The sequence below is a fragment of the Colletotrichum acutatum genome (genome assembly GCF_030867785.1).
Source record: "Colletotrichum acutatum strain CBS 112980 chromosome Unknown BDZ83scaffold_70, whole genome shotgun sequence".
Lineage (NCBI taxonomy): Eukaryota > Fungi > Ascomycota > Sordariomycetes > Glomerellales > Glomerellaceae > Colletotrichum > Colletotrichum acutatum.
This window is the reverse complement of record NW_026849064.1, coordinates 126,207-141,729: the sequence shown is the minus strand read 5'-3', so window position 1 is coordinate 141,729 and position 15,523 is coordinate 126,207. Positions and strand designations below refer to the sequence as shown.

The 15,523-nt window shown below is 54.4% G+C and overlaps 5 protein-coding genes across 5 annotated transcripts; 1 reads left to right on the top strand and 4 right to left on the bottom strand.

Annotated features, from left to right (window-relative positions):
• Nucleotides 1-492: 492 nt before the first annotated feature.
• On the bottom strand, nucleotides 493-1,830 carry BDZ83DRAFT_581598 (concanavalin A-like lectin/glucanase domain-containing protein; the record flags this gene model as incomplete). The annotated part of the gene is made up of 2 exons (XM_060505473.1): nucleotides 493-1,661; nucleotides 1,743-1,830. 2 exons carry the CDS (start codon nucleotides 1,828-1,830, stop codon nucleotides 493-495), a joined length of 1,257 nt encoding a protein of 418 aa, XP_060363139.1.
• A 2,228-nt stretch (nucleotides 1,831-4,058) lies between these two features.
• Nucleotides 4,059-4,823, bottom strand: BDZ83DRAFT_581581 (uncharacterized protein; the record flags this gene model as incomplete). The annotated part of the gene is made up of 3 exons (XM_060505471.1): nucleotides 4,059-4,310; nucleotides 4,370-4,660; nucleotides 4,722-4,823. 3 exons carry the CDS (start codon nucleotides 4,821-4,823, stop codon nucleotides 4,059-4,061), a joined length of 645 nt encoding a protein of 214 aa, XP_060363138.1.
• Nucleotides 4,824-6,363: 1,540 nt separating this feature from the next.
• Nucleotides 6,364-10,069, bottom strand: BDZ83DRAFT_702914 (uncharacterized protein; the record flags this gene model as incomplete). Its single annotated transcript, XM_060511471.1, has 9 exons — nucleotides 9,171-10,069; nucleotides 8,956-9,080; nucleotides 8,716-8,841; nucleotides 8,400-8,656; nucleotides 7,740-8,301; nucleotides 7,356-7,686; nucleotides 7,130-7,189; nucleotides 6,559-7,016; nucleotides 6,364-6,426 (listed from the first exon to the last, which is right to left on the bottom strand). The coding sequence occupies exons 1-9, from the start codon at nucleotides 9,580-9,582 to the stop codon at nucleotides 6,364-6,366; spliced, it is 2,394 nt and encodes a 797-aa protein (XP_060363137.1). The 5' UTR covers nucleotides 9,583-10,069.
• A 365-nt stretch (nucleotides 10,070-10,434) lies between these two features.
• On the bottom strand, nucleotides 10,435-12,677 carry BDZ83DRAFT_405771 (uncharacterized protein). Its single transcript, XM_060502872.1, has 3 exons — nucleotides 11,945-12,677; nucleotides 11,505-11,890; nucleotides 10,435-11,443 (listed from the first exon to the last, which is right to left on the bottom strand). Exons 1-3 carry the CDS (start codon nucleotides 12,532-12,534, stop codon nucleotides 10,653-10,655), a joined length of 1,767 nt encoding a protein of 588 aa, XP_060363136.1. The 5' UTR covers nucleotides 12,535-12,677; the 3' UTR covers nucleotides 10,435-10,652.
• A 1,642-nt stretch (nucleotides 12,678-14,319) lies between these two features.
• Nucleotides 14,320-15,341, top strand: BDZ83DRAFT_405706 (uncharacterized protein). Its single transcript, XM_060502871.1, has one exon. It carries the CDS (start codon nucleotides 14,413-14,415, stop codon nucleotides 15,106-15,108), a length of 696 nt encoding a protein of 231 aa, XP_060363135.1. The 5' UTR covers nucleotides 14,320-14,412; the 3' UTR covers nucleotides 15,109-15,341.
• The last annotated feature ends 182 nt before the right edge of the window (nucleotides 15,342-15,523 follow it).

Below are 15,523 nucleotides of genomic sequence, written 5' to 3'. Positions count from 1 at the left end.
AGTAAGAGTCCTCGAAATCTAGTTCAGGCCAAAAGGGTTCCAAGCCTTGAGAAGAGACCTGTGGGTTAATTTCGATTCTCCAGGTTCCAAGATAGGCGGAATTTTTTGAGGACTTCATAGTATTAAGTATGACACCCGTTGGTCCACCGGAGGCGTTTGCTTATGCTTTCTGGGCTTGGGTGTGTGTAATGACGGTCGTATAAGTGACAGACAGCTGTGTAACGTCGTCCAACATAGAAACATGTAAGTAGCCGACAACCGCCAAGGCTTTTTATCCTGAAAATCAACACGAATTACAGAAACCGAACGATCAAGAGTGTAGTCAAAGTGGTATTATTAGTAGAGCAATCTATAAGCAAGCCTGGCTTCCAATGCCAATACGCCCCTGTCCCTTTTCATTATACATAATTACATACATACACGCCCGCCTTCCGAAACATATGCACAGATGGAAGAAGCAGGCAAAGCTAACCGATTGTGATGGCGATCCGATTACAGCATCAAGGCAGCAAACATAGCCGCGATACCGGCAACGAAGAAGCTGCTCTTCAGAGTGGACGCAGCAGCGGGCGCAGGAGCGCTTGTCCGGGCGGGAGTGCCGGTAGTTGTGGAGGGAAGAGTCGTCTGGGCGTTGACAGATCCGGTGGGGGATCCAGAGGTGGAGACCAGTCTCGTCATGGTCGACAACGTGCCATTAGCATGAGTGGTCGTGGTGTTGGCGGCGACAGTCAAGGACGCGACCGGGGCGCTCGTGGTGGGAGTCTGGACGACGGTGGTAGTGTTCTTAGCACTCTGTGTCGGGGCATCGGACTGCTGGGCCTTGTTCTTATCGTCCTTGTCGCTGGACTTGTCCGGCTTGGGGCCGGCGACGTTACCAACATCACCAACACTGCCGGAGCTGCCGCTCTTCTCGCCGGCACCGATGATCTGAATGGTCTGCCACTTGCCGTCAGAGCCCTTGGAGTACTCGTACTGCTTGGCACCAGCCTTGTCGCCACCAGCATAGTCCCAGACCTTGAGGGAGCGGTAGTGACCGGCAAAGGGAGCCTGGTTCCATTGGGCAAGACCACCAGCCCAGTCGATGGTGCCCTGGGCAGTGCCCTTTCCGCCAACCCAGGTACCGAGCTTCAGCTGCATGGGAGTTTGCGGGTAGTTGCCCTCAGCAGGGGTGGCGGTGCGGTAGACCTTTCCGTCAATGGAGAAGACGATGGACTCCTTAGTCCACTCAATGGTGTAGGTGTGGAAGCTGGTCATTGGGTTGAAAGGCACCTCGTAGTAGCGAGCGCGGGTGTAGTCGTTGACGCCGAGGGCGTAGAAGTTGGTTTGGACGTGGGTCTGGTCAGCACCAACAAATTCCCAATCGATCTCATCAAGGGCGTCAGACTGCAGGACAATGCTAGTGACAATACCGCGACCGGGGGCGGCCTGCAGTTCAACTTCGACCTTGCCGAAGAAGAGGTAGTTCTTTGAGGTGAGGGTCGGGGCGTTGCTCTCCTCGAAGATGGTCATCTCGCAGCCTGTGTCGGCGGAGAATGATAGGACTTTGGGGTTGTACTTGATGCCGCCGTCGACGATGAAAAATGACTCGAGATCGTTCATGTTCTTGGAGGTGCGGAAGTCATAGCTGGCTTCGCCGCCGAAAGCGGTGTTGGCAGGGCAGGCTGAATGGCCATGTTAGCATCGTCAAATGGGTGAGAGATTCCACAATTTAGTGTAAGTGGACGAGGGAAAGGATAACGTACTGTCGCCCTTGACGGGGTTGCAAGCGGAAAAGGTCTGAGCAGAAGCCAGGCCAGCAGCGGCTAGAGTTAAGGCTGCGTAACGCATCATCTTGGGTTGTAGTGATGGAAGAGTTGTGAGGAGGAGGAGGAGGGCGATGACGAGGTTGAGGCTGTGAGTGGTTGTCGTTGAAGCCAAACTTGCTGCAGAAAAGGAGCGGGAGCAAGGGTAGATATCGACGTTGAGAAGTAAGGTAAGGTGAGGAGACACAAGACGAGTAAACAACGACGGACGGTGGTCCGAGGAAGAAGTCCCAAATATAGAAATTAAGGAAAGGCTAGAGGGATGGAAGAAAGGAACTAGCGCACTGGGCAGGAGGGAGGCCAAGGAAGCAGAAAATGGTGAAAGGACGGCACCGGACGCTGTGTCTCTAAGTTTAGGTCGAAATCGCCGCTCAGGAAACAGTAAACTGGAGGCTGGCGGATTCTGGGCGACCGAAAGTGAAGAAAGTGAATCACGAATGTACAAAGTACCCTGGTGTGGGGTGTAAGTGGGCGAGGATGATCACGAGCAGAGATGAAAGCAGGCGGCAACGGTGAGGCCGGGCACCGAGGAGAGAGACATTCCCACCTCAGTCATTGAGAGTAAGACCACCGGGCCTCAGTATTACGGTACGGTACTTTACACACCAAGACAGAGACGAGAGAGGCTGTGTCTCTTTGCTGCTGCATTAGGGCCAGTAAGCGTGAGATGACACGAAGAATCGCTGCTTAGTCTGCTTTTATTTCTGGGCGCCTTCCCTTTCGCTTGAACGAATCCGCGCTTGCCAGGCGCACCTTCTTCACCTATTGGCTATTTAGCGGGAAGGAGTGCAACAGATGGGAGGCTGGGGACCTTCCTAGTGATGAGCTAATGCAGGGTCCAAGTCCCTTGGCCGCAAAAGACAGGTGAAGAGATACATGCAGTGATGTGCACCCTCGTCTTCTCTCCAGCCAGCTGGTTTGGCTTCAGGGACCCTCAGTGGCTGCCGCAAGCGGGGACTTTTACATCGATTACCTCAGCTTCCTCCCTCTTCCCATTTCTGCACCTGCACCTCCCTCCCTCAGTCAGTCTCACTTGCCCAAAGTCGAGACGGATACGGAGTACGTACCGCATTCTTGCCGTTCAGCTCGTGTCCGGTCGCGCCGTTGCTGCCACGCCAAACCCTCTGCATCCAGCTGGGTTCCTGCCCATCTCTCGTGTTTGAATCGTCAGATTGGCGCCGTTTCCGTCCCAAACATCCCTCGTCATGTTGTTTCCTCTCTAGCTCAACTCTAAAGTCTCCCAACCTCTTCATTCCTCGCAAACCACATCACCGGTTCGTCTCCTGACAATATCGACCTGCCAGCGGCGCGTCCATGACGCCGTTGCCACTCGACTGCAGACGTCCATCACCCCCTACAACATTTGCAATGTCCCATTCCCAGCCCTCGGTCAACATCTTTTCCCCGTCAACATCTTTTCCCCGTCAACAATGTCTTACGCTTAAACCGACATGAAGTCTGAAGATCATCTTGACCCACGCACACAGACACAGTCTCGGCAATCTTGGGCGCAAGCAAGCGAGGCCACTTTAATTTCCAGTCGACTACCTTAGCCACAGTTGCAAGCAGCCACATAGCATCGTGCCCAGACCTAGATCTCAGGGGATCGTGGCCCATCTACACCAGCCGAGGCGCCAAGATGGTTGGCCGTCTCGTATCTCAGGAATAGGATGCGTCCGTTCGAGTTGCAACATTTTTTCCTTGCGCATATGCTACAGGCGTCAAGTGAGTAGAACAATGACCCATTGCATCAAAGTCCCCAAAGATGCTTCACTTGGCTTCTCCGGTCCATCCTTATTCATTGTGTTTAATCTGCTTTTTGCATTTCTTTTGGGAGCTCCGTCCTAGCGGGACTAAAGACAAACTAACATGGAGCAGACTGCATCTTTTGCCCCCCTTTGCACGGCCTGAGAAAACACAATCTGCAACAATGGACTTGTCCCGTCGCCCCTTGCATCAATCTGCATCAATCCATCATAAGTCGTCTCATAATTGGCGCCAAGCGAACCTGTCCCTCAACCATCCACCAGCACATCCTCTGTGTCTTTGTGTATCCACGTCCTCCCGACGGTCTCGAATCAATGTGGTTCCCTTGGGAAGAAAATTTGGAATGGTAAGAAGTGAAAATTGTATAGACAAAACACCCAATCGTGCCCTAATCGCTGACGATCATCAGATCCGAAGCAGAGACACTTGGACACGACACGCTAAAGAAACCCAATCGCTCTCGTCAACATCATCCGAAACTTGCTCCGCTTAGCAGGTGTTGAGCATGGAGGTGAGGGCAGTCTTCTCGGCAGAGGTGACGGTGAGGGCCCAGTAGCTCTTGACCGCAACCCAGGAGCGGGCGTAGGTGCAGTAGAAGCTGGTCAGAGGGGGCTTCCACGAGTCGGGGCTCTTGTCGCTCTTGGACTGGTTGACCTCGTCCGTGACAGCCCACAGCTGGGGGCGGGTGAGATCGTTGGCAAACGACTCACGCTTAGCAGTGGTCCACGATGCGGCACCAGACTGTCGTCCCATGTTAGCATGCACCTTTAATTCTAACATTGCGCACAGAGCAGACTTACGATCCAAGCGTTCTTCAAGGGGACCATGTGGTCAATATCGACATCGCTAGCGGCGGTCCAGGTGGCACCGTCGTAAGGGCTCTTCCAGGTACCGCTGGTCGCGGAGCAGGCAGAGTTGACAACGACGTTGGTGCCATCACGCTGGAGCACAGTCTCGCGGGTGTTGCAGGTGCCCGAGATGGTGTCCCAGGTGGGGAACAGGTCACGGTCGTAGGTGCCGGTGTTGGTCCAGGCGGCAACAGTCAGAGCAGCAAGCTGGGTCTTGGCCGAGGCGGCGGTGGGGATGCCAGGCTGTATGCAAAATGTCAGAAACGGCTTCGGCAACAGGCAGCCACAAAGAATCCGGACTTACGGGAGTGGGCATCGGCAGGGGCTCGGCGACGGGGTTCGGGGCCGGGACGGGAGAGGCGACGGCCGCGCCGGCGATCATGAACAAAGCAGCAGTGACCTTCATGGTGACGGTAGCGAAAGGGTGGATAGATGAGACCGGGTGAGAAGACAGGACTGGGATGGAGGCTGGAGTGATGTGGTGAACGGGTGGCTTGGCACTGACGATGAAGCAGAAACGACAAACCGAGAGCGGGAGATCTGCCGTGACTTATATCCTCCGTCGACGTCCTTGCGGTGTATCTCGTTTGTCGTCAAAAGGACTCCCTCATCGGCGGGTCGCGAGAGTTCCCAAGTCTGCGTTTCCCTCGCTTGTACAACGTCGAACCCCACCTTCATGTCGTTTGCAGCTCCGTCGAGCCAGTCACCACGCCGTCCGACCCCACGATTGTCTACCTGATGTCTTAATCTCCAGCCCGACCCTCCAGGAACCCGCCGACGATGCGGCATTGAGTCGATGAAACGGCGCGCTGTTCTGAAAAGGGGCACTTTGTCCGGCCACAGTACGACCCAAAGCGACCGTCTCATAGGGCTTTCGCAGGGGGGACCACAGGGTTCCGTGGGCGAGCTGACAGCTCCGTGTGCCTTTATCTCTCGTGTTATTGGCGGGGTAATCTAAACATTTGGTCAACTTCCCGGTCTTTGAGTGCCGATGCACGGCGCGCTACGGCTCCCGCTCTCTCGTCAACCTTAAGCCTGGTCCGTCCCAAGCTTCCCAACCTTAACGCCAAGCTCACGAGAGTCGAGAACCAGCCACTCACGTCTCCCGGCACCGGCACGTTATCTTATCGGTCCCTGTCAATCACCTGCGAAAAGCGACATGGCTTGTCTGCCAAATCCTGGTCGTTCTGTCAATCTGTCTTCCATCTTGGTGCTGTCCGCTGCACGTCAACCCCTCCATGTCCCGGCTCCTTCAACAATAGCGCACGGGGTCTTTCACGAACCTTCCTGTTTGGGGGCCAGCTGCCGATGATGCGTGGTCAAGACTTCACGAGGAAGCCTGCCCTTGGGAGGTGACGGTCGTGATAGCAACCTCTCAGGGTCTCGAGAATCAAAACGAGGCAACCCACGGGCTGCGGGCTCGCAGACGTGCAGCACACAAATAACGAAGCCTAATGTCTCACGCCAGACGAATAGAGGCAGGTCGGCGGGAGGGTAGATCCGGATCACCACTCGACACCGCAACGCCGCAAACCTGGAGAAGCCATCTCGACCGCTGGTTGGACTACATTTACGACAGCCAAGCAGGCCTGCGCAAGCGCTGATAGCGATCGTCATCCCAAAGCGGTGTACAACATGGGCTCGGATTCGCTGCTTGGCCATTAAACATAGTTTCCCGCCATACCTCGAAGTAGCGTTGCCCGTCCCCATAGGCTGGCTTTCCCAGAATCCCATTACTCGTGCGAGGCGGACCTCCCCAGCATGGCAAGACGCAAAAGAGCCCACATCCCGACCTCCGATCGGACCTTGCATCTGAATAAGCTTAAGCGGCACCGAGTTGCAACTTCACACACACGCCACTCATTATCATGGAGAATATCTCGGCCGACTACTATCCCCCGCCTAGCTTCTGTGTCTTATCGACAACCTGACAGTTTGATTGTCTCTCAGAAGTCAAATCCGCCTTCGCCCATACCTGTACATCCGGCCTTTCCGCCAAACCAGGCACTCTGTCGCCGTCACTTGGATATCAGTCAAGATTCAGAGCAACTTCGAGCCTCGGCAGCGATAAGAAGATTGCAGGGGAGGGAGATATCCCGCAGAACGTAATAAGCTTGACCAAACGAAGAAGGACCACTCACCCCGACACGCCCTGCCGAGCACATGCCCACCAGCTCGGAGCCGCAACCAGTAGCTCCTCCACACGTTCCCGTCGCACAGCTGCCTACAGCTCCGGGCCCCATGTTGACGAAGCCTGGCCCAGCGGGATACATGGCACTCGTTGTCACGGCGGCCAAGGCCGATGCCCAAGGCCCGTCCACGGCGATATCTTTCCCCCAGAATGACGTCTTATCTTCACCGCGAGGTCCCATGCGCTTTACAGAGTCTGCCTTGAATGTCTTGCTTGCCTTTTTGCGCGCCTTGGAATGCGTTTCTTCTAGTCTATTCCTGAACTCAGAACGCAACGGACGTATCGTTGTTCGCTGCGCTGTCGTCTCGTTGGTGTGCACCGCCGGATGCGACGAGACATGCGCAGACTCGGCGGCTGGCGGCATGGGCACATTATTGGTCTTGGAGGCTGCATGCCATGCTTCGAGAACTAAGGTACATGTACGCTCAGCAGGGGTTCGAGAAGTAAGTGTGGCTGATTCTAAAAGTAACACAGGCACACATGGGGGCGCGGGGAAGTGTAGTGGTTGCAAGATGCCTTACGCTTTTCCTCCTTGCCTATTCCGAACATCTTGGTCGTGGGCAAGGCCATCACCCTGACGGCTACAGATAACGCATCCGCAGTCAGTAATCACGGCCAATTTCATTAGAGCTATCACCATCGGAGTGCGCCGAGCAGCGAGGACTTGCGATATCACGACTTCTGGCTCGGGCTGGCGAGATCAAGGTGACGGTGCTCTGCGGTGGTGGTACTGATAGGGATACTCACTTTCACAGTACCAGCATTTGCACTCCGAGTAGATCTCGCCGTACCTCTCCTGGTACATTTTACTTGTCCACTCAAAGGCTGTGCTTAGTCTATCCTCGTCAACTTTGTCATTGTGATCTACAAAGGTCCCCGTCTTTGAAAGTGTGAAGACGAAATAGGACTGAGGAGAGAGCTGGTGCGTGTGCCACGCGAGGTCGACGTCGAGTGTCGGGACGGCAACTTTGCCCTCCGTGGGCGAGGTAATAGCGATGATCTCGAAGAAGCGGGCGTATTTTCCTAAAAGGTTTCTCACGATATCCCGCGTTGTAGGAAAGTGTAGCCATTTGAGCTGCTAAGGTCAGTCGACTGGCCAGCTCAGTATGTGAAGAGAGGAAGCCCTCTTACCTTGCACATCTTTTCGGTAAATGTTGCTTGGCGCATCACGCATCCTACGAGGTCAATAGAAAAAGGCGACGAGTTCTCCCAGTACCGCGACATCATCTTCCTTGTCTGTCGTTTTCCGTCTAGACTCGGACGGAAGGTTGTCACATCTTCGTGGCCGGGAAAGTTCATTACTTCACGTAGGTTCTTCGAATCTGCAAATTTACCAGTGAAGTTCTCTTCCATGGCATCTCGCACAGCCATCATGCTCGGCCGCATTTTGCTTCCGGGCTTGAACATTTCGAGAATGTGGGCAAAGAGCCCGCGACGAGCGAGACGCGTGGGGAAGAGCCGGTCTGGGCATTCCCCAGACGTATCATCTGAGCCGTATTGTAAAGGTTTCGGTAGTCCTGTATCGAGGTCGAGGATTGTTCCCGGTATGGCGTGATTGGAATGTATCGAGGCCTGGATGTCGTCGCGAAACTTTGCAGCACGGAGAGACTCGTGGGTAATTTTGATTCCGCATGAAGGGCATGCGTGGGCTAGGCGCCCGTCGGCGAGGCCTTGGCCTACGACATCGAGTTGTCTTGGAAGTGTTGTTAAATCTTTGACTTTATGGCTGGCGGGATACTGAATCTAGAGAGTGGGACGTTCGGCCCGGACTGCTAAAAGGATGGAACTCACTTTGCAACTGAATAGCCCGGTGGCAGTCCGCATGTCGTCCACGGAATGGGAACAAATTTAGAACACGCGGGGCATGGGACATCTTTGGCGTCTGGATCATCTTCGTTGCGCCAGGCGAGATTCGTGTTTGCTTCCCAATGTGCCTTGCACGCGTCCGAGACGACGTAGTCAAAAGTTGGGCCGATAACGGCGGTGTTGATGATGGACCAGGGGATTCCTGCTGCCCAGAAGGAGTTGTGTCCGTAGCGGAGGCAGTCCTTTGTGATGGTCAGTATTTGGACGATGATTGCGATGGCGACAAGGGGGAGCTACGGACCTCGAGGTAGAGTCTTGGGTTGAGCATGTGCGCGTGCCAGACGAGTAGTACATCTAGAGGTAGCAGCATCTCTTCGCGCCAAACCATTGGATTCGACTCGGGGAACCCTTCATACCGGGCCCGAGTCTGGGTTCGGTGCTGTCTACTATCTCCAGTCTCACCGTTACCCTCCGTTTCGCCCTGGCCTGACTCCTCGCCGTCGGACGAGGATAACGGCTGGCCAGGTTTGGGTTCAGCGACGAGCATGTCGCTCTCGAGGAGCATGTTCGGGGTGAAGGTTCGCCACCATGCTGCGTAGCGGTCGACTGCGCGGCCGAGGTAGATTGCCCACCTCTTTTCGCGGAGTCTGATCAAGATATCCAGGTCTAGTTCAGGGTCGACTCCGGTGTCCGGATCTATTGGCGCTCTCTCGGTCTTGTGATTGTGCTCTTCGCTGCTGTTGCCGCTATCATCACCATTGCGAGTGTCGGTGTGTTTCATGTAATTAGTGGTAGTAGTGCTGGCCCGCGCATCCCAAATATCCCACAGGCCATCGCAGTACCCGGTTTCCGTCTTGAGGCGATTGAAGGCTGTTAGGAGGCGAAGGTGCGCTAGGCATGCGTCTTGAGTCGGGAAGGATGAGAGAGGTGGGTGGGTTTCAGGTGGGAGGGCGAGGTTGAGGCCCGAGGCGATGCCGGCTAGGACGGAGGGGTCCGGGTCGGAAGGATCGGTACCGTAGGACAAGGGAGGGGCCGAGGCGTCGGGTCCGGATAGGAAAGCGGAGCCTGGTTGTACGATGGCTTCGGATGCGGACGCGGGTGTGGAGCCTGGGCCGTCTTCCGAAGGGGGAGGAGGAGCCGGTTGGCTCTTTGGCTTTCTCTTCCACATTACTTACTTACCAAATGTACTTGGAAAGGGACCTTCCGTAGGTCGTTCAATTCAAGTTGGATTAATCGGCGCGTTTGTTTGGTATTCTTGTTGAAATGGGCCTGTCGATTGCTTATGAAGAGTCATACGCGACTGTGTGGTAATTGACCGTGTCGGTGAGTGAGAATCGAGGGGCGACAAAGCGGTGTGCGTTTCTCAGTCCGCGGATAGACGCGGGCCCCCCTTTGAACCCCGAGGTCTTCCTTCTTTTTGCGAATAGGCAATTCTAAATTGGATTCTTTGGAATTGGAGGATTTGATTGGCGACTACCCTTTAACTCAACTCGATGCTGCACTGCGCCGCCGTTGGAGTCGCGAGTGGCTTGTGTATCTTCGGTAGGTTTTGCGGACGTGATCGAGACAGTCTCGCTGCGAGATCTAATCGGCGTTGAAACTCTCACCGAGATGTCCCCGACGGTGAGGTGAGTGCGAGGGAGATTAGATTGCGGTGGTGAACTGGAGTACCTAGTTTATGAGACAAATCCATGATTCATCCCCTACAGCGTACATGCATGTTCCATTGTCGATCAATGATAAAGGGCCGTTCGGTCGGATCTCGTCGGGCGTGAGTGTGCGCGTGTGGTTTGGTGTGCTGGCTCCAATGACGGGCACTGGTTGAAAGTGCATCAGACCCCGCAGGTGGGATTCGTCGCGGGGGAGGAGTCCAGTCCGGAAGGATTCGAATGGTAGAGACATGGTGACGTTGAAAGCGGATTCTTTTTGCCGCGTGAACGAGCCAAAGCGAGTGGTGGGCAATTGGAATGCTTGGCGATAAGGCGTTGTCTTTGAAGCTTGAAAGTCACGTCAAAAGATGAGACGGGCAATTTAGGTATTCTTGATAGGTATATTGAATTCATTTTGGTATATTGCATCAAATTTCATAATGTGTGCGGTATGCCCGCTTCCAATGCCTCAACGCCGTGCCACGCAAATTCATTAGATGAAAAATTAAACCCGAGAGTACCTCACTTCCCCAACCATGCTGCAGCTGTAGCATGATTGAGTCGGTTGGGAATCATAACCCTCCCCGCATTAGACTCTCTCCTGGTGAGAGGTTCCATTGAGGGCGCTCTTAGGCTGGAGGCCCTCTCCCTTCTCACTCTGAACGCCACCATCGCTGGCGCTGGCATCAAGGTCTGTACCGGCCTTTTGGCGGATGCGGTGCATCTCCTCGGCAGAGGGAGGAACCCATTGGGTGCTCTTCCACGGCTTGACACCCTCCAAGTACATGGTGTCAATTTCCTCCAAAGTGCGTCCCTGACCCTCGATGACGAAGAAGTAGACAACGAAGCCAGCAACCAGGTTACATCCGGCAAAGACGTAGCCGTATCGGAAGTCAATGGCACCAGTGATGAAGGGGGAGAAGAAGCCGATGAAGAAGTTCCAGATCCAGTTGCTGGCGGTGGAGAGGGACATGGCCTTGGCGCGGTATCTCGACGGGAAGAGTTCGGCTTGGATGGTCCAGATCTTGAATAGGTTAGTTTGTGGTTGGATAATACTTATTAAAAGGGAGGACGCTTCATGACTTACCATAGGTCCCCAGGTGGTGGCGAAGCCCAGAATGAAGAGAGAGGCGAAAACGATGAGCACGATGCCGGGGCCGACAGTAGCTTGAGGGTTCTCGCGATCCAGGCTGAAGTGACCAACGGATGCAAAGATCAAGAAGCAGATAAACATCCAGCCAGAGCCAACCATAAGCGACTTGCGTCTACCATAGTGTTCAACAATGTAGAGACCAATGAAGGTGGTTCCAAAGTTAATGGCGTTCAAAATGATCTGCGTAATGAAGGAGTTGATGTTCACAGAGGAGAAGATAGTGGTTCCTGAAATGAGACGAATTAGAACCAATAACTTTGAGAGACGTTTGATTGTTGCTTGACTTACCGTAGTAAAAGAAGTAGTTGGCACCAGTGAGCTGCTGGAGCATTTGCAGTCCACAGCCCAAGGCAATACGCTGGGCCATTTTAGGGGCCTTGAACATGCCAGAGAACTCCTGGACAGCATTGCCCTTGATCTGCGACTCAGCCCGGAGCTTGCTCTCAATCTCCTCGAGTTGGATGTGGATGCTATAGTGGTTCTCGGGAGCGCCGTAGACTCGGCAAAGGGTGTTTTTGGCACGCTCAATGTTGCCCATGCGGTAGTCATAACGGGGAGTTTCGGGGAACGCAAGGATGCCAACGCCGAGGATGATAGTCCAGAGCCAACCAAGACCAATGACGATCCGCCAGGAGCCCGAGCTGTGTTCGAGATGCGTGACAGTGCCGTAGTTGCTACATCGCTGTTAGTTATCTGCTTTAACAGTGATGTGGTGGGTGTGCACTTACAAGCAAGCGGCGAGGAAAATGCCGAGGGTGATGAAAAGCTGGTAGGCGCAAACGAGGGCACCACGAATCCATGGCGGTGCGGTCTCGGCCTGGAACATGGGAACGATGAGACTGAGAGCGCCAACACCGAAGCCAGCGACCAAGCGGCCAACCATTATCTGTTCCCATGCTCTCTCGGCGGCAATCTGGATGACGAAACCGATGGAGGTGATGAGGCACCAGAAGGAGATGGAGTACCGGCGACCAAACTTGTCGGCGATGGGGGCGGCGCACAAGGCACCGATGAGGGTGCCGATGGAGAGGAGACCGACAATCAGACCGGAGCGGACGTTGCTGAACTTGATGGAGCCGTCGGCCTTATGCTCGCCGAATCGGTCGAGAAAGTCGGGCATTTCCAGAAATCCGGAGATCTGACCCGTGTCATAGCCGAAGACCATGCCACCCATGGAGATGAGAATACCCATGGCCCATGACCGCCCCGAGATGCGCTTCAGCGGGGAGTAGTCGAGGTGGGCGAGGTCCTGGCGAGCATCGCTTGCCTTCTCAGAGGCAGGGTTGTATTTGTCGAACTCAATCGTCGAGAACCCCATGTTGGGCGACGATTTGTGTGGTGTTGTTGGTAGTGATGTTGGGTGAAGGTGATGGAGATCTGTACCAGTGATGGTTCGTCCGAGACAGAGAGGGCTGTGTTTGGGGAGGACATGGCGGGCAGTATTATATGATTGTTTCGTCGATCGACAGACGAGACGAGGATTGAGAGCCGCTCGCAAGCGCAGTACGCTTGTGCTGATGAATAGGTGGGCAGAGTTGGGGGCGTCCAGTCTCAGTGGGCTAGGGGCGTGACGTCAAGAGAGGACCGAGGCCTTGGAGTCGGTCAATGTGCGAGGGAGACCAGACTCCAGAGACTGCAGAGTGCCCGATGACTTGGGATGGACGGCGGTGCCACCGTATGCCACCGAGGTGTTGCCGTCCGGGGCCCGGGGTCTCCAGGTTGAAGGAATCGGCCCGTTCCCCATCTTTTCTGGTGTCAGGCAGAGAGAAGAGCCTTCAGAGATGAGAAGGAGGCCGAGGGGACGAATATGGAGATTTGGTGGATGTCATTGGATGCGTGGGCGAACTATGGAGGCCTGATCCAGTACTTCTGTGGTAGTGTATTCGTACACCAGATTACCAATGCGGCTCTGGGGATGAGAATCATGGGATTCTTAGGAATTGTGGAAACAGACCAAGAAAACCAGTGACAGTGTTGGCCGGGGATAACATGGTCTGTCGATTGTTCCCTGGCACGGCGTGGAAGAAAGTCGTGAGATTGAGCAACGGCTGGATGACGTTGGTGGACGTGGTGCGTTTTGTGGGAAAACCAGGGGGGGCGTGAGATGATGTAAAGATGCCGGATCCGCCCAAGGCCGTTTTACAACGCAAAGTATCTTTGGCGCATAAACTTGGTGTGCGGTACCAAAGAAAGCCTTTTTTGTACAAGTATCGGTACCGGTACACTAAGAGAAGGTAAGTAAGATGCAGGGCGTGCCGGAGGAACCGGGGCCGGGGTACACTACACGAGCAGGTGGTCGAATTCTCTGGAGATTCTTTCACGGCACATTCGGATTGCAGACTTGGGATTTGAGAAGTGAGCAACTTTGTTTTTTGATGAACTGCGGATGAACATATGGTTAACGACAGACTTCTTCCATATAGAGCTTGGTGGGATGTCGTGGTGAGGTGAGCAATTCACAACACAGGTGACTCTTCTCTTCTGTCCATACGTTAAGTTCCTTTTCATCCCACTGAGGTACCAAGTACACAAGTAGAAAGAGGGGCGCTGAAATGAGGCCATCGTGATATGACACGGAATGTATCGGGTGAGCCATTGTTGGTGGAAAGATACATGAATTCAGTCCTTCCCTGAAAAGACGACGGAATGGTGCCGCGGCAGAGGGACGGCAGGCGCTGCCGGAATTGCTGCCCACGTCACTGCCAATTGCGCACCAGTGAGAAGGCACGATGACAAGTGGGACGACACGAAATGCAGTTGCGTTGCCAATCATCGCCAAGCTGCTTCCCGGCCGGGTGGATCGGATCTCGTGCCAAGGGGCCACTCATCCCAAGCAACTCCTCAAGGCAGGTCCCGATCGCTACCTTCTTGCCGAATGCACTTGGTCCCTTTGGCCCTTCTTTCCCTTGCAATTTGAACCCGAAGTGGTTTACTGCGTATTACCTAGTTGCCAAGTGAAGGCACAAAATGAAAGCCAAGGGCAAGAGAGCCGCTTCCTCGAGTCTCGGTAAAGTCTTGGATGATGAGAGACACAGTCAAACAAGCTCTGCCAAACGGGGCCCAAGAAATCTTGATTGAACCACAGCACTTCCTCGGAGCCCCAACCCCTGCCTCACATCCTCCCAACTTCCTTCCTCATCAAAACCAGTACGTATTCTATTCAATTCAATTCAGCCCCGCCGATATCAAACATTAGATGACGTCGTTCTTGAAAAACACACGGAAGGGGAAAAAAAAAAGATGTAAAGAACCAGAGATGTTGGAAAAAGATATCGCCGCGACACCTTCACGGCCCACCTCCGGCTTTCCGTTCTTCAGAGCCGTCGTTGCTCTCTTTCGGCCCTTTTCTCCCCTCAACCTCCAGACGTCTCCAGAGTCTCCAGCAAAGCCCCCAATATTCTCCCGAAATCTCCATTCTTTTGCCCTTTCTGCTGCGTGCGCAGCGTGTCACGGTCTCTCTCTTCTTTCCCCAGTTCCAGAAAACTCAGAGTCTCTTGCCCTATTCTACAGGTCTAACCGGTCTGTCGGTCGCCGTCCGAGGGAGAGCCGACGCCGATTCTCCCCATCCTCCATCCCACCCACCCGAACCACGCAACCCACGCCATCTTCCCCTCGGGGCTCCCAGATCTCAGGTGTTCTTTTCTCTCTTCAATGGATCACTCGGGGCCCCTTCCGGGGAACGAGATGTGAATCAAAGGGACCTCACACCGTCCCCATTGTTTCGGCCTCCGCCACGACGCCGCCGCCGACAACGGCCAACCACATCACTATCGCGATCCGTCTTCCCCCCGCACACCTTTCCAAGTCTCGACTATTCTTTGGTCTCTCCGTTCTCGTAAGGGGAGTCGTAAGAGGAGGTCATGAGGCTCCCATGGGGTTCGGTGATGCCTAAGAAAAAAAGTATCGTGCCTCGGCTTATTCGTCTCCACAGTTATTTTCGTCAGTCACGCACTACCAGAACCACCACGGACCATATTCCCCAGCACTGTTAACCTCGCGACATATCGACGATGCCCAATCTCCACTGTTATCACGCGTCACTTCTATCCAGAGAACAACCAGCTTTCCAGCCTATACGAGAGGAAAAAAGGATTGGGTCTCGATTAGGAATCAAAACTCGACAATCAGGGGACGATCCCTTCGCCCTAAGTGACTGATTGTCGGATCAGCCACGTGCGTGCTCCAACACTCGCCTGTCAGTTGCACCAGTTCATCTCCATCACGATCCATCCAACTGTTACAGCCATACATACATTTCTTGATAATCGCCGCCGTCCACTTTTCTCGGTCGCACCGCGGTATCTCTC

Bases quoted from the DNA above. Each gene is read 5' to 3' on its own strand.
- BDZ83DRAFT_405771 (XM_060502872.1), bottom strand. From the start codon at position 12,534: ATGGGGTTCTCGACGATTGAGTTCGACAAATACAACCCTGCCTCTGAG. The intron at 11,891-11,944 runs GTAAGTGCACAC...ACAGCGATGTAG, and splicing joins ATTTTCCTCGCCGCTTGCTT to CAACTACGGCACTGTCACGC. The intron at 11,444-11,504 runs GTAAGTCAAGCA...GTCTCATTTCAG, and splicing joins CAACTACTTCTTTTACTACG to GAACCACTATCTTCTCCTCT.
- BDZ83DRAFT_405706 (XM_060502871.1), top strand. From the start codon at position 14,413: ATGACGTCGTTCTTGAAAAACACACGGAAGGGGAAAAAAAAAAGATGT.